Below are 27,025 nucleotides of genomic sequence, written 5' to 3' on the forward strand. Positions count from 1 at the left end.
GCTGAAACAAACTTGTATTATTCTGCTGACAAAAACATTCATGTTTGTTTTTTGTTCGTGATAATGAACAAGACTGTTCATGTGTTTGCTCTGCTGATAACAGTGTTTTTGCACCAAAGCTGCTGATAGCCGATTTATTGAAGGCAGTCCTTTAAATCTTTGAATCTGACTTTTTTCGTGCCAAAAAATTCCAAGTAGCAGCACAGAATGTTTTCATGAGGATTTCCTTCTTCTGAGGGCAGAAAATCCTCTGAAACAGTCTTTAAACCACAGGGATGTAAAACCCTCTTCTGCACGCCAGGGTCATAACAAAAACAGATCGTTTCGATGCGGACATGTTTGAAATATGACGTTGAGTGCAGGGATATAAGTCTGTCTTTACCCGAGTTTTGAACTTAAATCCTTCTTAACTTTCCCCATAACATCACCCCAGGTCATCGGAGCGTCGTTCTGCCATGCAGGAGCATTTGGTAAACACTCACAAAAGTTATATAAGTGCCTTTTTTCTTCCTTTCAGCAGTTTTGTTTTGTGTCTCTGTTTCGACCTGGCAAAACCCAAACAAACAGAGCAGAACAAGATGGGAGATGAGGGCAGAGATAACCAAGCGCTGAGGGAAGGGAAGGGCGAGTGCCATGGCAGGAGAAGTGTTTAGATCAGGATTTTCCTGGCTCAAAGTGAGGCGGTGGTGGTACCTTTCCTACCATGTGCATACACGTGAGTGTGTTGTGTCTGTACTGGCTAAACCAAACACTTTTACATCAAAAATATTTATTTTTAAAGACAAACTTATATTATTTAAATAATAAATGATTGGTTATGCACTTCTTTTTCCGGAGATATACTTTCTGTGTCACCCTGCGTTGTTGTTTGCCTCTAGCTGCATTAGGACTGTAATCATAAACATACTTGCCTATAAACACGTGTTACTGGGAGACACCACTAGAGGGTGCACAAGAGTATGTAAACAATAACTTAATGTGTTGGATGTAAACTACAAACATGGAAACACTTGAAAAGGTTACAGTAATGTTAATTCAGGGATCAGAACATAAAATGAATATCAATAAACGGACTGACCACTGATGGTCACAACACACTGTCTGCACGTGCTTCTACAATATTTTTCACCGAGTATGGATGTAATACTCCTGGTGTATCAGTTCTAATAAGTGGCTGTGTTAATTGATGACTTTCAGCTGAACATAGTTTGTAAGAACTGCAGGAGCCCTTGCAAATGTCTCTTTGTTTTTGTTATTTTACCATGTAAAAAAGTCTCATTAGCTATGTATTTAATGAAAAACTAAACTTAGACTAAGACTGAACATTATTTAAAAAACATGATGCAATCATTTTTCTATCTGCAATATATATTGAATTTTTTTTAATAGAAAAAGGAATAGTTTTTTTAATGTGTTTTACATGTTTAATCAAACAGTTATTTTTTTTCGAACCTGGGTCTTTAAGTCAACTTTCCTTCTTACATCAGACACAGTTCAGTCTTCTGTCAATGACTGGCACATGAGGAGGAGGAAAGGTGGAGGAAAAACACATACATCGTGCAATACATTTTATCATAAAGATGATAAATAAAGCATACTGTTTGTTAATTTTTGACAACATCACGAAACATTTCTAACAAGTTCAAAGCTACTGCTGAGAGAGGGAATACTCTTCCTTAAGATCATCCTTGTATAACGGAGCATCTGCCTTGAGAGTCATGCTGGTGTATCTGTGACGGCAGCTACATCACCTGTAACCTGTAGTGATGTAGTTCTCAACAGGGCGGGCATCACCAAAAACCACCTAGTGAGAAATCAAGACACAGATTTCCAACCACTGGAATTTATTTAGTTGCAGGACAAAACAAGCATGTTCATTTCAAAATGACATGCATGCAAACATTTTATTTTACTCAATATTTCCGAGACAGCATAAAAATGTAATTATTTCTTAAGGAATTTTCTTGTTATTTTGGGAAATTTAGCATTGTAATCCAAAGAAAATGAGACAAAGAATTAGACATTTTGAGGTAAAAACAGAGTTTCTGCCACATTTTTTCCTGGCACTGAAAAGAGTTTCACGACCCACTTTAGGGTCCCGATCCACCAGTGGAGATCCATTGCTGTTGGGTTCAACTTGAAGGAGTTACACAAACACAGTGCTCAGCCCCCTGGGTGTTTATGGCGATATCACACAGATTTTTTATTGTAGACCAGTTGCAAAATGAGAAAACAGCACAGAAGTGACAGCATGAAACGTTTGAATTTCATATTCTGGCAGATCCAAGATATCTGACCACTCAAAGCACTTTTAATAGTTGAAGCCACAACTTTTACACTCATTCACACTGATGGCGGAGGCTGCTATGTTGAGTAGCAGCAGTGACTAACACACCACTGACGCAGCAGTGGAAACAACTTAGAGTTAAGTGTCTTGCTTGAGGACTCATCCACACGATCAATCAGAGATCCAACAAAGGGTCAGTTAGTTAATATACTCTAAGAACATCGAGCAGATTGATGCTCTTTCCTCTTCATAAGTTGTATGCTCTTTGTTTGGTCTGCTCTGTTAGGTGTGTGTGCTTCAGCATGCCATGTTTTGTCTGCCGTGAGTGTGTGTATGAGGCTGTGCATGCAATCAGCAGTGAAAGTGAAGAGTGTGTGTCTGCACTGATAAAGTCGAGCCATTACAGTCCAGACTAAAGACGCAAGGAGTAGATTTGTTTTTGTTGTTGTTTGTTTGTGCTCCTGTGCCCCCCACATGGGATTTTTCTGTGGTTCAGGGTGATTTCACTGTCTGCTAGTTAGCCACAAAAACAACAGATGCATTCTGGTATTTAAACACATGCAGAGTTAATGACATCCAGGGGCAGCTGTCTAAAAGAACGAGTATTGGTTGAATAGTCCTAAATCATTTGGTCATACGTGTTGATAAATCAGACACTTCAGAGATGTTTCTGTTAGCTCTCTCTGGCAGCCTGGCGTTGCTTCTCTCCTCTTGATGGCCAATCTTTCACGGTTGCGTGTGTGCAGCGCCCTCAGTGAGTACATTTACTAATTGCCCCGTATCACGGTATGGTAAACATGTGAATTAGGATGAAACAGCAGCTGTCTGGACCTGATCCAGCTCCTCCTCCCCTCCTTCTCCTTCCTCCCTGTCGTTTACGTCTCCTCTTGTTCTCCTCGATGCCTTTCAATGAATCACTTTTTCTTCCTTCACCCTTTTTTAAACACTACCTCTCATTTTTGCAATCACTCCTCTATTAGCGTGATTGAAAGGTACATAGCTTGCACTGGGAGCGATCCAGGAATGTTTTAAAGTAGCTTGCAGCATTAGAAAGGCCACTTTTGAGCAGATTTTCTCCTTTTTTTGGTTTTTACTACTTTGCAAACAATCCTTAGATTAGAAAGATATTCAAAGTATTAAAGAAGATAAGATGATAAATGGACACCACCACTCTAATTCTGAGTCACTGCACCTTTCTGCAGATGACACAGTAATATACCTGTCTATAAAGAGGTGGTGGCAGCTTTTTAAAACCTCTGCTAGACTGACCTAAAGACCTGGATGGCTTTAACTTTTTAAATTTCAATGAAAGAGAAACAGAACTCATAAGTTATGTACCATTTAGGGTTGCACATGGCCTAGTTGTGACCCATGTTTGCGGGTTGCCCAGGTTCAAGTCTGGCCTGTAGATCCTTTCCTTCATGTCTGTCCCCCAATCTCTTCTCCCTGTTTCCAACTCTATCCACTGTCCTCCTCTCTAAATAAAGGCATAAAATGCCCAATATCTTAAAAAAAAAAGTTAGGTAGCATTTAAGAGGCTACAGCACACAGAACATGCATTTGAAGGCCGATTACATCACAGCAGCATTTGAAAGACCATCAGCTGGAAGGGTAGGCTGATGGCTTCCTCCAGAAGCCTGAAGTAACACAGACTTCTGTTGCATGCTTGAAGCATGCAAAAAAAAAAAGACAGATCAAATTTCTCAATTATTATAACCAAATGATTCTAATAAGAAATTGATTATTGTGGACTTAATATTGAATAAGGCACATCATAGACGTTTTCCTCATAGCTTTTTCCAAGCACATCCACGACCCACTGAAAACGGCTTTGCGACCCACTCTCAGTCCTGACCCACCACTTGAGAACCAAGGTTCCTGGGGACTTGGCCAGAATCAAAAAAGAACAGGACATGTTCCTGCCCTTCCTTTTCCTACATGCCTACACGGTTAGCCTGAGACAGGGGGAGAAGCAGCAAAAAACAGAGCAGAGAAGGTATCATTGACAGAAGAATGACACTGATTAAGTCAGATGTAGCATGGAGGAGCTGGGGTGGAGGAGGTTTGCGAAAGCAGCTGGTACAGGGAGCAGCAAAGAGAAGGCATATCAGAGCATTTAAAAATGGCAAGATGAGCACATTTAGGCAAAAGGAAGACATGCCCGACATGTTTAGTGCTTGCAGGAGATCAGCTGATCTCAATGCAAAGGCAGCGCTTGACACTGTGAACTTAAAGCTATATGCTCAATTTGTGGTGCAGAGACATTACCTTCAAAATAAGGCACATTTTAGACTTTTTCCAGGCACATATCCACAACCCACTGAAAATGGCTTTGCGACCTGCTTTTGGGTCCTGACCCACCACTTGAGAACCAAGGTCCCAGAGGACATGGACAGCATCAAGCAGGAACAGCACATGCTCCTGCCCTTCCTGTCTACAAGGAAAGCCTGAGACAGGAAAAGAAGACGCAAAAAACCCAGAGTAGGCCAGGTATCAATGACATCTGAATGATTCTGAAGTCAGATGTAGCATGGAGGAGCTGGGAGGAGGTTTGCAAAAAGGGCTTGCACAGGGACCAGCAAAGAGAAGGCATGTCAGAGCAGCTTAAAAAAAGCAACATGAGTGCATTTAGCCAGTACTAAGCTTAGTGTGAATCAGCTGGCTGACACATGTTTAGGGCTTTTAGAGATCAGATGATCACAATGAAATAGCAGTCCTTGACACCGTGAACTTAACGCTATATGCTTAATTTGTGGTGCTGAGACATTTCCTTCTAAATGAGGCGCATTATAGACTTTTTCCAGGCACACATCCAGGACTCACTAAAAAGACTTTGTGGCCTACTTTTTGGGTCCTGACCCACCACTTGAGAACCAATGTTATTGAGGGCATTTAACAACTTAGTGCTCGCTGGAAGGGCTACCTTTGAGGGCACTTTGTCATGTTTTGCCCCCTGGAAGGTCATCCAAGAGGGCATTTTTGTAGCTTTTTTTTCTTGATTTTTAGGGCATCAGGAGGGGGCAGTTGTCCCCCTTGTCCCCCCTCTGAGTGCACCAGTGTGAAAGTAAAAAAAATGGCTGAATTTAACAACCTTCATTATCAACAGCAGTTATATGTAACAAAAATGGTATATGATTTTAAAATTGATGGTTAAATGCTCTGACAGTGACCATAAGACTGTAATATGATAGTCTAAATGTACACAATTCCCATACTGGGGCAGTGTAGTATTTTCACAGCGGGGTTCCTTTACATAACGAAACAATCTGAATACTCTCACCGTGGGAAAGAAGTGCAAGCATTAGTGTGTGTTTTTGTGCATTAGCAGGAGTTGCATGTGTATTTGCGTTGATCATTGTGTGCCTACCTCTGTAATCGTTGTATAATTATGTGTGTGTGTCCTACATTACAGTCGCACGGTGTAACGCAAACAAATAAAGAGCTTCCTCAGATGCCTTGCACCCCCCCTTCAATCATTATCCAGCATGCATGGCATTCCAGCTCACAGGAATGACAAGGAGATTGTTATTGTGCTCTCAGCGCTGCATACTTGCACTCTTCTCATACACACAGTAACAAATACACACAGTAACAAACGCACACTGTAACAAACACAGACGCTCACACAGGCTTTTCAGACCAGAGGCCCGTTCTTGTTTCCAGTGATGAAGCCAAACAATCAATCTCCATTCACTAATTTCAGGCGAGGGAGTCGCAGAAAGACTGAGGGAAAGATTAACGGGAGGAAATCAGAGGAAATGGAGAGAAAAAAGTGAAGTATTTTAGGACAGGAAAGAGAAGAAAAAGTCTAAATCCTTGTGCTCACATGGGAAACTTTCCCCTCAGTGTCTCTGACCTCTTTCTCAAACCCATCCATGCTTCTGCCTATCATTTTTCTAATGAGCCTTCTTCCTTCCCGTATCTCTCCCAGGTCCATGGGAAGTGTGTTTGCAGACACAACACTGCAGGTGATCACTGCGAGCAGTGCGCTCCTCTCTTCAACGACCGACCCTGGCAGCCTGCTGACGGACTGACGGGAGCTCCACACGAATGTCGGAGTGAGTCGAGCAAACACAGCTGCACCTTTTTCCACAACAGAAAATGTTGATATTTGTATCAAGCACTAGTGATGGGGTCAGGGTCCTTCACTTTTAGTTCCCAAGTTTCAGCATACAGATATTATAGTGGTACGCAAAGGCCAACTTCATTTTGTAAGATACTGCGCATACAGCTGCTTGCACACTTACTCTGTTGGAAAGGCCCCAGAGAGGTCACTGCATCAAGTTTTCACCAATGAAAGAGGCCCCTTATCAAGTTATCTCCACTGCACGGTAATCTAAGGGGGACTCTGTATTGTTTTTAGCCACTGCAATGCATCCTAGAGGAGAGTTTACTACATTTTTCCAACAAAAGCACACTAAAGATCGCATTTAAAATGCTTTCTCTGCAGGTAGAGCATCCAAGTGGACATTTTATCCTGTTTTCTCCCATAGTAGATAGCCGGCAATCACTTCTTCTCAAATAGAAGGACGCTTTGTTGGCTTTCTCTTATGTTTTGTTCAAAAGCAAGGCACCCTAAAGGGCGCTGCATTTGTCTATTTCAGTGGCAGTGAAGACTTCTCTACTGGGAGGATGTCATTTTCTCAATGAAAAGGGGAAACTTTTGCTGTAATTCATCCAGTTTTCTCCACTGTTTTGGCACCTTACATGACACTTTGTCAACCATATCTAATGGAAGGATCCTCATTTGTATTTCATCATATTTTCTCCACTAGTTTCTCATGATAGAGAGAACTTGACCATGTTTTTTCCACTCAGAAGGCATAAAAATAGGACATCATCCAGTTTTGTTGTTGGCCCTCCTTTTGCAGCTGTAACAGCCTCCATTCTTCTTGGAAGCCTTTCCACCAGATTTCTGAGTGTTTCTGGAATTTGTGCCCATTCATTCCATAGAACATTTATGAGGTCAGGCACTGATGTTGGACAAGAGGGCTTGGCTTGCATTCTCCACCCCACATCCCAAAGGTGCTTGCTGGGGTTAAGGCCAGGGCTCTGTGCGGGACAGTCAGGTTCTTTCACATCCAACTTATCAAACCGTGTCTTTATAATCCTGGCTTTGTGCACTGGGGCACAGTCATTTTTGAACAGAAAGGGTCTTCCCCAAACTGTTGCCACAAGGTTGGAAGCATAGCATTGTCCAAATGTCCAAAATGTTTTGGTATGCTGAAGCATTAAGGCCTTCACTGGAGAAAAGGGGCCTGAAAACAGCTTCAAATCATTATCTGAAGTCGTGTACAACAAAAAGTGACTCAGGTTATAAAAAGCTGAATAACTTTTGAACCATAAATCATAGCGTCTTACTTTTACCCTCTTGAAGCAGGCCAATGTGCCATTCTAGTGATGCTATCCATGCTGCCGTACCCTTTACAAAAGCTTTTCTAGCAAGCCTGGAACTTGGGAGACTGAATGATTAAATTCACGCCAGTAAATCTGGTCCCAAAAACTTTTTAATCCACTTTTTAAACCATTTATTAGTCAGTTCTGCCGCCATTGGCTAGAAACAATGCCTTGCAACGGGCCTGGGCAACCAATGGCAGGCTGTTCTGTCATCGTGTCATGTTTTGATAGACTGTGCATGCGGTAACACTTAGATCCTGGTGGAGATGGCCTGAATAGCTCATAACTGAGAAAAAATAGAGACAGAGAGCCTGTGATGTGGCCCTCTGTGTCACAGCAGACAGGAACTGCTTTTGATAATGGCACAGATAAAGTCTATACAGAGAAGCACAGGGAATATTTTTTGTAAATATGTGAATGTTTTTTGTCAAAGAATGATTATTTTTCACTTTTTGGTCCCCAAGAGATGGGAGATCTGTAAAAAATAAGTCTTAAATGTTTACTGTGTGTCACTTACCAAAAAGTTTAATTTCTGCCTGCCTGTGAGGACAAGTTCCTTGTAGTTTCATTGACTTAAAAACATTGCAATTATCTCTCCTCATTACAGTTTTAAGCTACAGTGATTGACACTTTAAGAGCTCATCCTGCATGCTGATGTGTTCATCTCCTTTTTTCCTCACCAGAGTGCAAGTGCAACGGACACGCCCAGAGCTGCCACTTTGATTGGACGGCGTGGCGTGAGTCGGGTCAGCGTAGCGGAGGAGTTTGTGACTGTCTGCACAACACTGAGGGACGTCAGTGTGAGAAATGCAAAGCCGATTTCTACAGGGACCCCCAGCGACCACAGACCGCCCCAGACTCCTGTAAACGTGAGTCAAACATCTCGTGACAAGCATGCCAATTAAATCCAACTAAAACATGCTGCTGTCATAAAAAATAGGTTCCATAATTATAGAGAATGAAATGAAGAGTCCAATAAGAGACAGCAGCACAAAGGATTGTGGAAAATGTGTTGGTAAAAGTGAGAAAGATTGATGTTAAATGTAGTGTTTACATTTGTAATAATTTAGTTTAACCAGCCTATAAACTCTGATATATTTATATGAACTCACAGGCACCCTGGGTGACTTTCAGATTTGAGAGGGAATATGGGTTATTAGGATTATTGATCCTGTAAGTCTATAAATGTATAATTATATAAGTCACAAATTAATTACTGCATAAAGTGCGCTTTGTAACACCACAATAGTGTAAACATAGTGGGAAAACCCAAACCCCAGGTCCATATTAAATTTCTTACTGGCTTTCATTTCACTCAGTCTAAAAGTGCATTTTACAACAGAGGATAGATCCTGCCATAATAAAAGCCATTTTTATTGAGTAGATTTCTTACATTTTTCATAGCAAAACAGCTGGATTTCATCTGTGACTCTATGTAGTTGCAGATTTGTTCAGTGTTGTGGATAATAATAATATTATTATTATCATTATTATTATTATTATAGATGTTGGCTATATAAATGGAAAGTTACTCTTACTGACCACTTCATTAAGTACACCTGTTCAGCTGTTCATTTATGCAAATATTTAATCAGTCAATCACATGGCAGTAACCAGTGCATTTAGTTATGTGGGCATGGTCAAGATGATGTTCTGAAGTTCAAACTGAGCAACAGAATGGGGAAGAAAAGTAATTTAAGGGACTTTGAACGTCCAGGTTGTTGGTGGTCTGGCAGGCTTTCTTGTTGTTTATTCCAAACTCTGGCCACACTATTCAAATATGATTTGCGACTCTAAATATTTTTCTTTATTAGCAGTTGTAAATTTGCATTTATTGCTCTTATTTATGTTTGGTCATGTGGCTGTTCTTTCTCAGAGTAGAGTAGCTATCAGTCATAACAGAATGACATTCATTAAGTCAGAAGCAGTTTAAGGAGGAGCTGGGGTGGAGGAGGGTTGCAAAAAAGCTGCTTGTAGAAGGAGCATAGCCAGGCTAGAGCAGCTTGAATGTGGTGGCATGACTGCAATTAGCAAGTAGCAAGCCAAGAAGCGAATCAGCTGGCTGTCAGCTGACGAAGGCTTGTGCGAGATCTACTGATCTCAGTTATGTGACAGCGCTTGCCTCTGTGACACGAATGAACTAACACTATACACTGGATATATTTTAGCATGATTAAAAGTGGCTATTATGTATCGATATAAAAATTATGTGGTTTGATTTTGGCTTGATCTTAGGTTTAAAACACCTGTCTACGGCGTGCCAGTAGTCGAGTGGTTAAGGCACGCACCATGTACGTAGGTGACCCGGGTTTGAATCCGGCCTGTGGCACTATTTCCCGCATGTCTCTCCCCGCTCTCTTCCCTGTTTCCGACTCTATCCACTGTCCTATCAAATAAAGGCAAAAAGGCCAAAAATAAATCTTAAAAACAAACAAAAAAAAAAAAAAACACCTGTCTACATGCCTACATGCACTGCCTGTTGCTATGTAACAGGCTGATTAGACATTTGCATTAATAAGAAGTTGCACAGGTTTGACTATAGAAGTGGCCAGTTCATGTACATTTCATAGATTGCATAGCTAGGATCGATGAAAATAAGAATGAGCCAAATCTAAACCAAAGATCCTTAAATCAGGGGACATAACCTAAATGCTGACTTGAATCGACCACATATTATAGCCTCAGTTACAACATTCAACACCTAAATGTGCAATAGTAAAGGAATTTTACTCGTCAAAATCAGATGTTTTTTGTGCAAGGGTTTTTGTCAAACTGACAGTAAAACCCACAACGTGACATGTACAACACCCTGTGAAATGTCATAAATCATAATTAATCATACCAAGTGTTGACAGAAAATGTTGCTGGTGTGAATCCAAACATTAACCTCATATAGACCACACTGGCACGCTGCTCTCCGTCTCTGAAGGAATGCTAAGGACTGGGATCACAAGCCGGGACGTGCAGCTTGGATAACACTGATCCCTGATGGGCACCTGGCTCTTAGAGTGCGTGGTTGTGTTTGTGTGAGAGAGACGGCAGACGGCCCACGCTCCATCCGGGGTTTACACCGTAGTTAATCATCAGATGGTGGCATTCCTTCGCCTTGACTCAAATCTCTACACAGACTCCTCCTTGTCCATCTTTGGCTTGTTTTGCAATTTTTCATGTGTGACTCAGAGCTGGAGTAGCTTCGGGGTAATCATTGGAAGTAGATGCATGAGGGTCTTTGTGAGTGTCTGGGGCTGAGCGGCTTGCTGCCCTCCGGTGATGAGACGAGTCTTAAGTAAACACGCGATAGTCATCCGTAAACACAGAGGAGTGGCTACATTCTCCCTCTGATTATCTGTCAGATTTGACCCAGTGAGCTCAGTCCTGCAGGTATGCTGGACTCACACAAGATTACAAGAATGTAAATTGTACCCAACCAGTCATAAACAATGGGGCAGGAGAACAGGACCAGAGTGATTCAGAGTGTGGGTGCACTTATGGTTAATTTGCTGATTTAAAGATTGTGGTGTAAGCTAATATGGATAAACTATCAATACAAATTTAACCAGAATAACTGTCTTTAGCCATTATTGCATTTCTGTAAGTCACCACTATGAGCTAATTGCTAATACCATTACACTAACAAGTACTGAGTGAGAATATTAGCATGGTAGCATAATGCTGGTGCTTAGTACAAACCTCATCAAAGCACTGTAAAAAATGCAACCTTAGCAACTGCTATTTAGGAGTGTTGGCAAAGTCAGTGTGATGCTAATTCCATGTCTATGGTCAACGACTACTGATAGCAACAATCCACCCCGGTACTTTGCCCAGATGCTACAGGCACCGCCCCTTGTTGGTTGAATGGCAGTAAAAGGAAAGATCGTTATTTTTTGCAATTTAAAAGCCTTAAATACAAGCACAGTACAGTTTAATGGTAAACTAACCTAACGCGCCTCTTGTGTATTTCAGTCATGGTAACTGAGTTGAAACTTCACTTTGAAAACCTTGTTAAAGCTTTAGTGAATGTATGAAAAAACAGCAAAACAGGCGGGCAGACTACTGCTCCTGTTACTGCTGAACAATCGAAAAGGGTCAGATTAACCATGCCACAGGTGTTTGTTAGCATTAGCATTAGCATGATCTCATCCGGTACTTGTTACCAATGAGAAGTTGTAAGAAGGGAATGCTTAGCTTACCGCTTCATTTAATTATTTGCAGGTGTCTTATACTGACATTTCAAGTTCAGAAACGTTCCTTGTATGAAATGTGCACTACAATGCTCAGTGGATAACAGTGTTGATTTTGCACTGGCATCCTGCAAGTAGCATGCCTTTTTTGCTGCTAAGGCAGGTCGGACCAAGTGGGAAAGATTATGTGACATAGCATGCAAGAGATATAGCCAGACGCGAATGCTAGCATGGCTGTTAACTCCCATTGTAGCCTTGTTTTAACAGAATAAAATGAAATGTTAATGATAACTACTTTCACTGTTTTTGTGGATTATATATTGCCATTTTCAGTTCTGTTTTATAAGCAACAATGACACTTAAAGGATTGTTTGTGTTCGCATTGTCATTGTAAGTGCATTAGCATGCTGAAATAAGCAAAATCTGCTATTCTTCCTTTACGCAATCATATCCCAACTTCTTGCAATATAACTAACTAGTTTTTGGAGTCTTTTTAGCTCTTTTTTATTATTGATGGATTGCTTGGCACTTTTCATGGTGCAGAAGTGTGCTAGCATTACGAAACATTTATTCCACGTTAGTGTCTATGACAAGGAAAACTGGCACATGGCTTTTAGTTTTTCAGAATAAAAAATCAAAAAAGCACAAAGAGGCATTTGAAAGAAAATTTTCTGTTTTAAACAGTTGAACACCAACCATAAACTGGGTCTCAACACTCATGTTAGCATTAGCATTAGCATTAGCTAATCCAGTGTTGTTGCAAATGAGAAGTTGAAAATGCTTAAAAAACTATTTGCAGGTATCTTATACTGACATTTGAAGCGTTAGAAACTTTCCTTGTAGGAAATGTGCACTACACAAGTTATATACATACACATACAATGTTTAGGACTTTTATTTATTAAATATCTATTTTCAGTACTGTTTAATGAGCAACTATGGCACTGAAAGGATAGCACCAAAAGATGGAGTTAGCATTAGCTCAAAGTAGTAGGTTTTGGCATCTTTTTAGCTCCGTATCTTCATAGTTGATGAATTGCTTCATGACGCAGAGGTATGTTAGCATGACAAAGCATGATTTCAAGTTTTTTGTCTGTGATAAGGAAAAAACAGACATAGTATGAAGTATTACTTTCAGAGACCGTGTCGGGTGTTGTGTTTGTTTTTATTTGCTTTGGTGTAACTATGAAGACTTTGACGGCTGATTGATAGAAAATGGGAGCCATGGCATGCTCGGAGAACCCCTGAGACGACGGTACAGGTTGTGAAATCGCACTGTAGCCGCTCACTGACAATGGAGGAATTTCCCTCCATCGTGAGGAACATTTTTTTCATACCAGGCTCCGAGGGGCCCGGGAAAGAAAACACTCTTGTCAGGCTTCACGCAAGCTCATGCACACAGAAAACACTTAAGCAGGGGGGAAAGTTACAGTGTTTGTTTACACCTGTGTGTACAGGGGGATTTTGTTGTCTGCTCTGAATGCTCAGGCAGGTGTCTTGTCATGTCTCAGCTCTCGTCATTGTTGGAGCTCCTTCAGCTTTCTAACATGCACTGACTCACAGGAGTCGATGTCTGTTGACCCTTTGAAAGCTCATAACTTCAGATACATAAACACTCACACTTACAGGACACATAGTCACACGTGTTATGGATTTACACAGAGCTGAAGTGGTGCTATAATCCAGGTTAATTATTAATCTGCGTAGGCTGCTCTGACAATCGTGCAGATAGAGACTTTCACATAAAGCCTCTCTGTCAGTGGTTTTAAATCTTCTCTTGTTTTTGCCAGAACATGTCCACTATTTGCATGCGTCTGGCCCGCATGTTTATCTTCTTTGGAGTCCATAAATCAGATATTGTTTATGATTTTATTGATATTGCTCACCTCGGTCCAAAGATAAGATTATCTTGTCAGTGTGAAGGGATTTGTCTGATTAAATGTCTGGTTTTGTGCTCCATGAGGGAAGTTTACGTGACATCCTTGCAGGAGGAAGAAGTTGTCTGTTTTATTTGTTAGCTGAGAAGTCCATCTGAGGAAATTCCCCTGAAATAGCATGTGCACATGTTTACAAAAATAAAGAAGAAGGGACTGCTGTAGAAAGATATTGTGCATTATTTCTTCAAAAGATGATGTAAAGCAACCCTTAGTGGGCAGACAGACATTTTTGAAGTAGTTGTTCAGCTCTGAGCAGGAGGTTTTGTCCGTAAAATGTCCGATTTTTTCCACAATACAAACATATTTAATAAAGATTGATCGAACACCAAAAAATGAGCAAATGCATTTATCATGCAAGACACTCATTAATTTTAGCTCTGATGCAGCTATAGAAACATGCATGAGTATGTTTATGAGTAGGGTAAGTTAATATGTAGTATGTCCAAAATGTGATTCCAGAAACACTCACAGTGCAGGTATGGTACTGTTAGTGCACCCTGTACACTATATACAAAAGTATTTGGCCACACCTGTTAACCTCCTGAGACCTGAGCTTTTGTTTGAAAAGCAAGTTTAGTTTCTTCCACTTATTTGGGATAAGTAGGGTCTGATAAGTTGAGACAACCACCTTGAACAGGAATTCCTGGGAAGTTTTCTTTTCCGAAATCCAAACTAATCCCCTAATTTTTTTTTTAAAAATCACCTAAGATTTATGTCAAAATTAAAATATCCTATTAAAATTACCCCAAAATTTCTTTAAATAGTCCTCAAATCTTTGACTGAAACTCAATCATAAGGCCTAAACATTCCAATAAAATTTCTTCCAAAAAATTCTTGAAAATTCCTGCCATTTTTAAGCAAAGTTCCCAAGTATCAAAGTAAACCCCCCCCCTAAAATTTCTTAGCAAACTCTAAAAGTTTGAAAATGATGGGAACATCCAAACATATTTCATGGAATTCACATGAAAATTCCTGAAAGTTTTCAAGGACAACTCATGACCCCAAATTCTCAATTCTTTTACCCAAAATTTACAAATACATTTCCCAAATTCCCATGAAAATGCCAAAATAAAGAATAAAGCAATTCCCCCCAAGTCTTTCAGTGAAACTCTCCATAATATAAAAAGATATCCTCTAAATTTTCATGAAAACACTTTATAATTTCCAAGCAGATTAGCCTAGATATCCAAACAGAAAGGTGTCTTAACATTTCAAGTAAATTACTTTGACTTCAGTGGACATTTTGGACAATTCTATCTAGCAGCAGAAATGACGACTACGCCACAGGCGTATAAAAAAAACAAGCACCTAGCCATGCAGTTTCCACTTGCAAACATCTGTGATATAATATGGATCATTCTGAAGAGCTCAGTGACTTAAAGCATGGTGCTGTGATGGACTCCTCCTTTGCAATAAGAATGGATATTCCACACTTATCTGTAAGTGATGTTATTAGAAAGTGGAAGCATTTAGGAGCAACAGCAACTCAGCCTAATCTTGCAAAGCAGATGGATACACCCATTTCCGTGTTTCTCACTGGCGAATCCATCTTGCGAAGCTCCTGGCTGAACCATTTGGGCCCAGTTTGAAAGTGACAGGACCAATCAGCAATGAAGGGCAGTTCTTACTGACATATGCGAGCAGCAACAAGAGGCCGGTGAAAACGGACAAATGTCGTGAACTGACATGTCTACAGTCACAGTTACATTTACTCCTCGGTAGCGGCTACGTCACGTGTTTTGTTGCTCTGATTGGCCTGTAAAGATGTGACAGACCTAACGTTCATCCAATCACCCTCCAAGTTTTTTTAAAGGCTCTGCCCTTTCCCAAACGCTGTGTATGAGTGGTTTTCCAGATGGATGTGTTTCAGGTTAAACTCAGCCATGAAGCAGGGTCAACATTACGAAGGCGAATGGTGTGGAAAAGTCGCCAATGCTTTGCTGATTGCATAGCTGAAGAGTTCTGAACTTTCGCTGGCGTAAGTGTAAATACAAAAACTGTGCAGTAGGAGATTCATGAATTCATATTGTTCAAGTACTTTGTAGTGCTTTGGAATAAAAGCAAAAAACTGCGTAAAAATGAAAAAATACAAGGTGTAAAATTGCAATGAAAGCCATTTCAAGCTCACTGGACAGCTCATACTGAATTTTAAAGCTCCAGGCATTCTGCTCTAAGGCTTCTAAGGGAGGTTTTTTTCTTGGCTGCGGTTTCCAGGTTCCAAGTAGATTTAAGCTGTCACATAAATTTGACATCTTCTGAACTAAGTTAGAAAAACACCCTATCATAACATCCAACCATAAATGTGAACACTTTATTTTAAAGTCAAAGCATGCATTGATGATAAAAGAAGAAGTGAGAGTGGAGTGAGACAGGCCTCTGGGTTTACAGTAAGTATTTAAGGTCATTTACTGCCAGTCGAGCTTCAAGCACCATTAAACAGCAGAGAAATGACCCCAAACAACGCCCCCGTCTTTGTCGCTCTCCCCTCGTCTTCTGCCTCTCCTTCACCTCGTCTCCCCCCTGCCGCCCCCCTCCCTACTCCCTTTCCTTATGCCGCCGAGATAGGGACAGATTTATGGTGGAGGCCTGACACCTCCTCCTTAAGGGCTCCTGGTCTGCAGCATCGATAAGAGCAGAAAGACAGCAGACAGTAGTTTTCTCAGACCGCCAGTGGAAACACGTGGGCGTGTGTAAGTATATTGTTTTTGGAGGTTGTTTAAAGAACACACTATCGGCGCACAATTAGAGAGGACAGGGAAGAGAGGGCTGGAGAGGTCTGAGTGTGTGATAAGAAAAGAGAGAGTCCTTTGTGTTAAGAGCTGGAGAAACAATATCACACAGACAAATAGAGTGACTGTTGAGTGATGAAATACTTAAGTCCTGTAATAAATTGTTGTTTGCAGGTCAACAAACAGTCAACTAAAAGACCTTTAGACTGAGCGCTGCATGGAGAGACCTTTTTTAAAAAACATTTTCTTCTTTTTTATGGCTCCATGATGTTGAAATGGACAGACAAAAGCAGCAAAAATTGGTTAATAGTGGGATTATTGGGCAAAACTGTCAAAAATGGCTCAAAGTGGCAAAATGAGCATCAAGAGGGGAAAAAAAGGCAAAAATTGGCAAAAGGTGTGAAAAGGGGTCAAAAGTTTCAAAAAACAAGAGGGAAAAAAAGGACAAATAGCAACAAAAAAGGGTTAATTATGGTAACGAATTGGAAAAAATGGATTAAAAAGCAGAAAAAAGCCAGGGAAAATGGGCAAAAAAACCAAAATAGTTTAAAGTGGGAAAATATGTGGTAAAACTGGACAAAAATGCAGCAAACATTGGCTTCAAGAGGCCAAACAGAGGCAAATATGGGCAAAAAGTGTAGAAAATATGTTGAAAGCTTCTAAAAAGAAGTGGAAAAATTGACAAAAAGCAGCAAATATGGTTCAAAATGGCAAAAATGGAAAAAAGGAAGTAAGAATTGGTTGAAAGTGGCAACACTGGATGAAAAAGCAAAAAAAAAAAAGATTGATAGCATCAAAATAAGTGATAGAATGGACAAAAAAGCAGCAAAAGTTGTGTAAAAGTGGGGTAAAATCAAAAACAGGTTAAAAGTGGCAAAAATGGATGATGCAGCAGAAATGGACAACAACAGGCAGAACGGAGACAAATATGGGCAGAAATGGGTTAATCGTGACAAAATAAGTTGCAAATTTGCCTTAGAGCAGCAAAAATGGGTTAATTATGGCAAAAAAAATGGTAGAAATGGGCAAAAAGCACTGAAAATAGGTTAAAAGTGGCAGGGAAAATGGAAAAAATGGACAAAGTAATATCAGAAATGGACATTGAGGGGCCAAACATGGGAAAGATGGGCAAAAATGGGTTAATAGTGGCAAAAATGAGGATTTAGGGGCCAGTTATAGGAAAATATGGGCAAAAAGTGGCAAAAAAAAGTGGCAAAAATGGACAAAAATATGCATTAAGGGGTCAAAATATAGCAAATATGGGCATAGAATTTCAAAAATGGTTTAAAAGTGGTTAAAATGGACAAAAAGCAGCAACAATGGGTTAATAGTGGCAAAAAAAATGACCCAACTGGATGAAAAAGCAGCAAACATCAATTAATAGTGGCAAAGATGGAGTAGTAAAAACTGTTTAGTTGTGACATAAAAAGGGCAAAAAGCAGCAAAAATGCTTGCTATTGGCTAATCTCATTCCTGCTGCCATATTTAAGCTGCTCTAGTCTGGCTACACTTGGCTGCTTCCTCTGCAATCCACTTTTTGCCACACTCCTCCACCCCAGCTCCTCATTTATTCCGCTTCTGACTGAATCAATGTTATTCTGTTGTCATTGATGCCTGCTCTGGGTTTTCTGCCGCTTCTCTCCCTGCGTCAGGCTTTCCTTGTAGGCACAGGAAATTCAGGAAGGTGGGATGTTTCTGCTTAATGCTTTCCATGTAGACTCATGGAAGGACAGGAGGATCCCAGAACCGTCACACTGCCTTACACAAATAACAACAAGAGCAAACAAATGACTGCTAATAAAGAAAAACATTCATAACTGCAAATCATGTGTTTCTTGACAAAATGGTCCTGACTGACCTGTGTTTACTGACATTGCAAATTTTACTCTCTCTCCCTATATTTCTATATATTTTGACTTAAATAATCAAAAAAGAAGTTTTGCCTCCTTCTTAGAGAATTCCTTGAATTTCAGCCATTTATACTTTCCCTAATGCTTCTTATCCCCATGCTACTTAACATGTTAATGTGTTGAAAACTTCGGCAGTTTGTGTTTCATAATCCCGGTTTTCCTAAATATTTATGATGAAAATTCCTCTGATATGCGCTATTAACAGCTGCTACAATAACATGACCTACACATGTGAGTCTTTAAAACAGCCAGTATTAAGACTGGCACTGTTTCAGCAGAAGTCCCAGTCCTTCATTTGTGTCTTGAGAAGATGGACTCAGGCACAAGATTGTTGGTTGGTTTTGGCATGCACCTTTTTACATTAAATAAATGGAAAAACATAGACTTCTAGTGTTTGAGATTGATTGTGTAAAAGTCACTTTAAGTGGGGTTTAAGAGTTAAAGAATATTGTGCAAGTAGGTTAGCCATTAGCACTTAGCATTGATGTCAGATTCCGCACGTACAGGCTGTGACCTCAGGTGAAACATGAGATTGTCCAACTACATTTCTCTTGTAGACAGCCAGGGATCAAACTGCCAGCATTCGATTGAGATGGTAGCAACACGTCTCAAAAAAGTAGGGACAGGGCCATGTTTACCAATGTGTAGCATCTCCTCTTCTTTCAACAACAGTCACTAAACGTCTGGGAAGTGAGGAGACCGATTTGTTGAATTTTGGGAGAGGAATGTTGCCCCATTCTTGTCGAGGATTCTAGCTTCTTAAATGCCCTGGGTCTTCTTCAGGTTTTTGTTTTGGTGCTTTAGCAACAATAATGTATAGTAATGATTGAGGGACTATTGTTTTTCTCAGTGTAAATGTACTGTTGGAAAGCTACCAGACCAGTTTCCAGACATGGCCTTGTCTTGATCCAGTGACCCCTGTCCTCCCAGTCTGAGCTGATGTCCTCAAAACAACAACTCATCTACAGTAAATCAAATGCAGCATATAATATCTTTCTATATGATTTCATACTTCCTATTTTCCTTTCCCAGCATGCAGCTGTCACCCATTGGGTTCGCTGCCCTTCCACGTGGCTGACGGCTCCCTCTGCGACCCGTCCAACGGAGACTGCATCTGCAAACCTGGAGTAGGAGGGGCCCACTGTGACAGGTGCATGGTGGGATACTGGGGCTTCCACGAATACGGCTGCCGTCCGTGTGACTGTGCAGGAGACTGTGATCCATTTACAGGAGATTGTATGTCTGGGTGAGTAGAAAAAATGTATCAAATATGTTGCAATTCATTACTTTTAAGTGTGGATTTATTGTTAAGTTCATGTTTGTTTGTTTTCTTACAGATCTGACCTAGAATTGTACAACTTAGAGGGCAACTCGAGTGAAACAGTGAGGATCTTCAGAGCAGACGAGCTCTTCTCTGCCCTCCACTACTCAGGTGAGCGACAGACACTGTGTGAGTGCTTTTTTCACCCCCCCTCCTCCACAGTCTGGTGACCAAGCATTAATGGTTAAGTAATGAAAGTCTTGATAGAGCCTTACAAGGACATGGAACAAAGATGGATGTGTGCCTTAGAGTGTGAGTGTCCCTCAGACCCCCCAGCACCATGTAACAGCAGCTTTCATTGGCACATTCCTCTCTGGACACACACACACTGTGATTGCATTCTTACACAGTATCTGGGACCACACACACATCAGTTATGTTACAAATATTAATCCGTGCTTTTGTTTGCCTCCTGCAGAGAAGTGCGAGTGCAAAGAGCAAGCCTTGACCAACAGTAAACTCTTCTGCACCATGAATTATGCATACGGTAAGATCAAATCAGGTCTGCCTTGGTATATCACTGAGAATGTTCAGGAAAGTTAAAGGTGTTTCTCACCTTGTCTTGTATAACAGTTGAAACCTCCTTTAGCTCCTAGAGATCTTTGACTCCAAAATGATTTAAAGTAGTTTTATCTCTGCATTTGAGTTGAATCTGGGTTAATGAAGTTAATTTTGAAGCTAAACAAATGCTTTGAAGATTTTAATACATATGTATCACACATGTAGAACTGTACCTGTGTTAGCACTACGTGTTTACAGAAGAGCTTATTATACTTCTTCTCTTCTAGTCCTGAAGGTGAAGGTGCTGTCAGCCCATGATAAAGGTTCCCACGCTGAGGTGGAGGTGAAAGTTCAGAAGGTGCTCAGCCAGAACACCAAGGTGAAGATACAACGAGGTCGAGTCACCCTTTACCCCGAGTCCTGGACCGCACGGGGTTGCACCTGTCCCATCCTGAACCCAGGTCAGACAAACATTCTCCAGTGTGTCAGCCCTACACAGGCAGAAACCATGTTTCTGAAATTTGAAGAAATATCTCTGGTCTTTATTCATCTTTGTTTTGAAATAAAAAAGGGCAACTACAATTGCAAATGGAAAGTGTTTTTGAAAATTCAAATGGCAAGGGAAACATGTTCATTGTTGTTACACAATTGATATAAACAGTATTTTAGGTTAAAAAAAAGTTCCCAAGATAAAGATTGTTCTTTATTTAATGGTCACATATTTTACCCTTTTAAGACAAGCTTATATTGGTCTCAGAGGTCTCTAAAACATGCCTGTGAAGTCTGTTGCTGAAAAAACACTCCAGCATTAGATTTTTGCATGTCTAAAAACCCCTTTAGCCCAGCTCAGAATGAGCCGTTTCTGTGTCTGTGGCTTTAAATGTTACTGAGCTGTCTGACCCCGCCCCTGACCACACCCCTCTCAGGAAATGGATGTGGCTGAATAGATGTGGCTCTCCTGATCCTCTCTCAGCAGGATCAGGTGAGGAGGGTGGAACTTTATTCGAAGCAGGCAGGGCCAACCAAATCTGGGGGGCGGGGCTAACTCCCCACATGACATCATGAGGGGAAAATTTGAGAGCGGCTTGAGCACACATTTTCTAAAAGGTGGAGAAAGTGTGTGGGGGGGGGGGGGATTTTTCTGGAATTGTAGACAGGCCAGGGGCACATATTTTTGTTAGAAAAGCCTGAAAAAGTGATTTTTGCATAATATGTCCCCTTTAAAGTGTGTGCGATGTATTATTAATTAATGTCAACAATATTGATATTTTCAATCTTTATCTATTGTGAAACTATAGTAAAATAAATAAATTCAAGATAATCTAGTGTAAAACACAAATTCCTACATTTTTCTACTTAAATCAAACTTCTACTCCTCCTAAAGTTTTTGTTTTTTTATTTACTTATTTATTTCATCTTTATTTTACTACTTTATAGGTTGTTTTCAATTGCATGGTCCTGAATGTCCATTCGGGGCAGGAAAAGAATTAGGAATGAATAGGAATGGAGGAAAGTTAGTACTTAAGCTTGAAATGGACACATATGCTACAGTTAGCATCAGACAATTTCTACATCCACTGAATATGATCCCTAAACTTTACAGTCTCCACCCAGGATCTCTGGAGCTCAGTCAGAGTGACCATCAATGTCTTGGTCACCTCTTTTACTAAGGCCCTTCCCCCCCAGATTGCTCAGTTTGGCTGGGCAACCAGCTCGTGGAAGAATCCTGGTTGGGCCAAACTTCTTTCATTTGAGAACTAGAAAAGCACTCGGAGAGCGCAGACCTCTGCCATTAGCCCTATCACCCAATAGTAAAGAATACTTTAAAAAATTCCTGGATCCAGACAGTGATCTGGATCACTCCCAAAATCTAATCTTCCTTATGCCATTTCTGACATTTCCTGAAAATTTCATGAAAATCTGTCCATAACTTTTTGTGTTATGTTGCTAACAACTAACGAACAAACTAACTAATAAACCATGCCAATCACATAACCTCCTCCGGAGGTAATTATGGAGGCCACTGTGCTCTAAATCTTTGTTTTTACTTCGTAATATATCACTGAGAGTAGATTAATGAGAGAAAAACGATTTTTTTTCAACAATAGTGTCTGGCTGCAACATAACAAAATTGAAAAAAAAGTGAAGGGCATCTAAATACTTTGTAAATGTGTTGTTCATCTGTTTTGGGCATCCAGATGCCAATTAGTAATCCTTTAACCTTTTCCTGAAGATAGTTTAATATTAGATTGCTCAGACTGCCTACAGAGCTGATCTAGGATGCCTTCATCTGCATTGGATTGGTTTTTTGGATGCAATGCAGACCGATGGACATTAAAGACCACCTAATCAATAGACACAGTCTGATGTATTATGGTGAACTAAAAAAGGATGCCCTTATTTATCTCTGTTCAACCTCCTTGAAGTAAATTTGGCTCTTTTTTGGACTTTTTGTCTCAGCTCAGTAATGAGAGCTGATCTTTCAGCTCTGCATTTGGTACACATGTACCTTTTATAGCTTTAAAATAACAACAAAAAAGGAATAATATCTCTCTAACAGGATCAGCTTCTATGGTTCACAAAAGGAGCCAGCTCTTTGTTCTGTTTTGTTCATGAACAACACATCTTCACTCCCTCATAACTTTGCCATTTCAATTTAACCAGTACTCCAAATGATTTATATGCTAAATAGTATATCACTGTGTCCTATAGAAGTGTGTTTATGACAACATGAGGGAGAAAAGCTGTTAAAGATGAGCCCTAGCCTCCTAGCATGTTGCTATCTCACCTCAATTCATTCTCATTGCCAGCAGCTTCACTGCAGGGATACCAAGCTACATTAAGGAAATTATATTTGAGCAGTTGTTTACATAAAGGGTGGGCAAGTGAGTTGCAACATCAGGACATATTGACTATGCATAGTGTGTATGCATGGCTAAGGTGCAGTCGCTATCTTTCATCTGTTGCCTGTTGCCGCATTTATTTTATCCACTACCTTTACAAGCTGTCCAGGTCAGCTCCTGACAAGCATCCCCACAGCATGATACTGCCACCACTGTGCTTTACAGTGGGGATGCACATCATGCAATTATACAAAAAGTTAATAGGGTCTCTGATTTCTCTCATTTCTTATTTCTCAGGGGTGGAGTATCTTGTGGCGGGACATTCAGACCGTAAACAGGGCCGCCTCCTGGTCAACATGAAGAGCTTCGTCAAGCCCTGGAAAGCCAGCTTGGGTCGTAAAGTTCTCACGCTACTCAAGAAAGACTGCAACTGGTAGACAGATCTTCAAAACACTGGGGGACAGATGAACACATGGACTGAAGAGACTGGTATTTCAAGGAAAACATGATATCTTGTCCTCCAAAGAGGCTTTGGGAGGCTGAATTGAGAAGATTGAAGCCCATGTTTGATACTTTCGCTGTCGTCCAATAAGAGCTAGCGATGGACTCTATGGGATCAAAGCACATAATTTTATAAAAACTGATTCTGTTCCTCTCTGCTGCACTTTAGCCTAAGATGGACTGAGGGAAAACGGACAAACAAAGAGAGGAGGACTTAACACACCAGCTTGAAATGACCCCTGACATGGACTGTGGATGGAGCAGGTCCATTCACTCCACACACATTCACACACACACACAGACAGCAGTTTGTGTGTGCGTGCCACAGACGTAATGTGCAAAGCACCCAGAGTGACGCTGAACAAGCCATACAAGCCACTACAGGTGGTTAAACCTTAGCCAGTCCAGGTGTGTCTGTGTTGAAATCAGAGTGAATGGGATTTACCCCGAACGTGAATGTATTTGCTTGTTTTTCAAATGTGTGTGTGGTTGTGTGTGTTTGATAGAGAGTGGATGAATGCAGAGGTTTATTACGAGCACAGTCCAGATTCAGTCCGGCTCTTTCTGTAGGTCTCTGTAAACTTTCAAAACAACCGTTCCAATATTATAACGCAGCGTATTGTATGTTGATTCATCTCATATTACAGTTAAATCCAGAACATTCTTGTTATTCCTTCTTTTGTGCTCTTGTACAGTATTATTTGTATATATCTATATAAATATAATGTTCTTCTTTCTCCATCTGTTTCTTTTGTTTTTCTGTGTGCAAGATTGTTACAGTTTAGATCATAGCTTAACAGTGCGGGCCATTATTTTCGTCTGTTATCAGGACCCAAACACCAACCTCAGGTCGGCAAAAACCCTATAGTGACTGTATGTCATTTTTCTGCCTAAGAGTTGCTAATTTGGGGACTTAAATCTGCTCAAAAATTCACCAAACTTTATAAAAAATTGTCCCCCAGTGAAAATGTTTACATTTTGGTGGAATTGTGCAAGTCCATCAAGCAGGGGCCCCACAGAGGTCCCAAATGTGAGATAGAGTACTGGGTAAGAGCTATATCCATCAAAATTGGTACACGTATGTATTATGGTTAGACAAACAAAAAAGCCTCTTGGGGCCATCCTCTAAAATATACAGGACCTGCACTACAAACAGCTAAAGGTCAAATTTAAGCATTTTTGGACAATACACAAGTTTAATATTTTAGCAAACAAGTCAGAGGGATTTCATCCAGTTGACTCCAGAATTTTTTTGCTCATACTAGACAACCTGGAGATCTAAAGTTATACAAACTGAGTTTTCCCCATAGGGTGGGGTCATGATTGGAGCCCAAACTTAAACTACTTTTTGTACATTTTTTTTACTGTAAAAATAAAACAATAACGCCTTATAACTTTTTAATGCTTTGTCAATCATTACCAAACTTCACTGGGATAATCACACATTAATCCTGAATACATTCATACGTTAATACCGTTAGTTTGTCACAGTGCCTCCTTTTGGTATTTGGACATTTCCGCCCTCTGATTTTTTAAAGTTTCCCCTTAAATATTCAGTCCCCGCACACCATCCAGCCTAGGCTTCTGACTTTTGGTCCGCATATTGGTCATCATAAGAACTTTAAAAAAGCCTTGTGGACCCATGCCCAAATCCCAACAGAAAGTTCATGAACTTCATCTCAATTTCAAAATAAGGCATTTATGATGGTGCCAAGTGATTTCAACCGATTAAAATTTTTGTTTACTCTATTCTTTGATCTTCTGCTCTTTCTTGCAAGACAACGGTATCAGACTGAACACGCTCATATGCAAACATCTCACCACAGCACCCCCTACTGGCAACAGGAAGTGACACAAATGGGTCATATCTTCATTCTTCTAACTGTGCTTCACCCATCAAGCTCTTATTTTAAAAGAAAGGCCTATATAATTGGCCACAACATAGATATATTATTGACGGATTTCTTACTGGCCATGGTAATCATTTCAATATCTCGCCAATGATACAGGAAGTATGTGCAACTCTCATACCAAACACCTGATTGCCTTAAAATTTTAATTGTAGGATCAAGGTTGGTCCTTCTAGATAATCAAAGGTTAATTTTATTGTTTTGATGTAACACCCCTACTGGCAACAGGAAGTTACATAGTTGGGCCATTTCTTTATTTCCAAGTAGTTTATTACCTCGCCATATAACAGGAAGTCATTGTAACTCTTGTATGAAACCTCTGCTTTGCATTAAATCTCACATGATTAGGGTATGCCCCTCTACATATTTAATAATGTATTTATATTTGGTGGTGTGGCTGTTCTGGGAATCCCCTGCCCTTCCACAAGCCTATGTGGAAAGCATTATGCAGGAACAGCACATATTCCAGCTCTTCCTGTGCTTATAAGGAAAGACTGAGGCAGGGAGAAAGCAGCAATTACCCCAGAGCACAGCAGCATCAGGGACAACAGAATGACATTGGTTAAGTCAAATAAAGTATAGAGGAGGAGCTGGGGTGGAGGAGGGTTGAAAATGCAGCTTGCAGAAGGAGCAGCAAAGCATAGTGAAGCTAGAGCAGTTTAGCTATGGCAGCATGAATGCAATTAGCCAGTAGCATGTTTAGGGCAAATCAGCTGGCCGTCAGCTGATGAGGGCTTGCGTGAGATCAGCTGATCTCAAATATGTGGTAGCGCTTGACTCTGTGGCTTGCTTGAACTAACACTATACACTTGATTTCTTGAAATTTTAATCTTTTCAGTCCATAATGACCAGCTTGCCACTTTCTGCTGATCAGTGACTTGAGCCCAGGTCACCCTGTCTCTGACATGAGATCTGCATCTCAATTTTATGATCATCATATAATGTTTTTAAATCACTCCCAAATCTTCTCAAGCTACATTCAACAGTAAAACAATAACCAAGTCCCAGTGTACTCATATGAGAATTTGCAGTGTTGTTGCTTGTTACTATTGATAAAATGTATCATGCAGTATTTGCATGCCATATAAAAAACTACAAATATTACCAAGCTCCCGGAACAGCTTTTCAACTGGTGGGGGAGTAAAAGGAGCTTCAGTGACAGTTCCCCGCCCTTCCTGTGCAAGGACAAAGTCTGTTTCCCGACCTCGGTGTACCAGGGCTGCTGGAACAACTTTCCACCCTCTGGGGAAGTAAAGGGAGCTCTGATGGGATCCTAAAATGTAGTGTCCTCATATGAGGGCACAAGGTTGTAGGAAGTTAAAGAGACTTTATAAACGGCTGACAAGGATCCCTTCTGAATGCTACAACTAAACAGAGCATAAAAGTGTATGACATAGCAATTTGAAGCTAGGCTAGGCAACTAGCGCAAATATTTTTTAAAAAACAAAAGAGTCCGGAGTTCAAACCACTAAAGTTTCTCTCCCTGTCTTTCTTTTTGCTGAGTCTTA

General features: G+C 40.5%; 1 protein-coding gene across 1 annotated transcript in view; it reads left to right on the forward strand.

The window, feature by feature from the left end:
• Positions 1 to 24,904, forward strand: part of ntn4 (netrin 4) — a 45,396-nt gene extending 20,492 nt beyond the window's left edge. The window contains exons 4-10 of the mRNA XM_041780270.1: positions 6,219 to 6,345; positions 8,368 to 8,553; positions 19,474 to 19,687; positions 19,779 to 19,873; positions 20,181 to 20,249; positions 20,551 to 20,724; positions 23,404 to 24,904. Coding sequence (XP_041636204.1) covers positions 6,219 to 6,345; positions 8,368 to 8,553; positions 19,474 to 19,687; positions 19,779 to 19,873; positions 20,181 to 20,249; positions 20,551 to 20,724; positions 23,404 to 23,543 — 1,005 coding nt within the window. The 3' untranslated portion in view covers positions 23,544 to 24,904. The remainder of the gene's footprint in view (positions 1 to 6,218; positions 6,346 to 8,367; positions 8,554 to 19,473; positions 19,688 to 19,778; positions 19,874 to 20,180; positions 20,250 to 20,550; positions 20,725 to 23,403) is intronic.
• The last annotated feature ends 2,121 nt before the right edge of the window (positions 24,905 to 27,025 follow it).

The sequence above is a fragment of the Cheilinus undulatus genome, linkage group 23, assembly GCF_018320785.1.
Source record: "Cheilinus undulatus linkage group 23, ASM1832078v1, whole genome shotgun sequence".
NCBI lineage: Eukaryota > Metazoa > Chordata > Actinopteri > Labriformes > Labridae > Cheilinus > Cheilinus undulatus.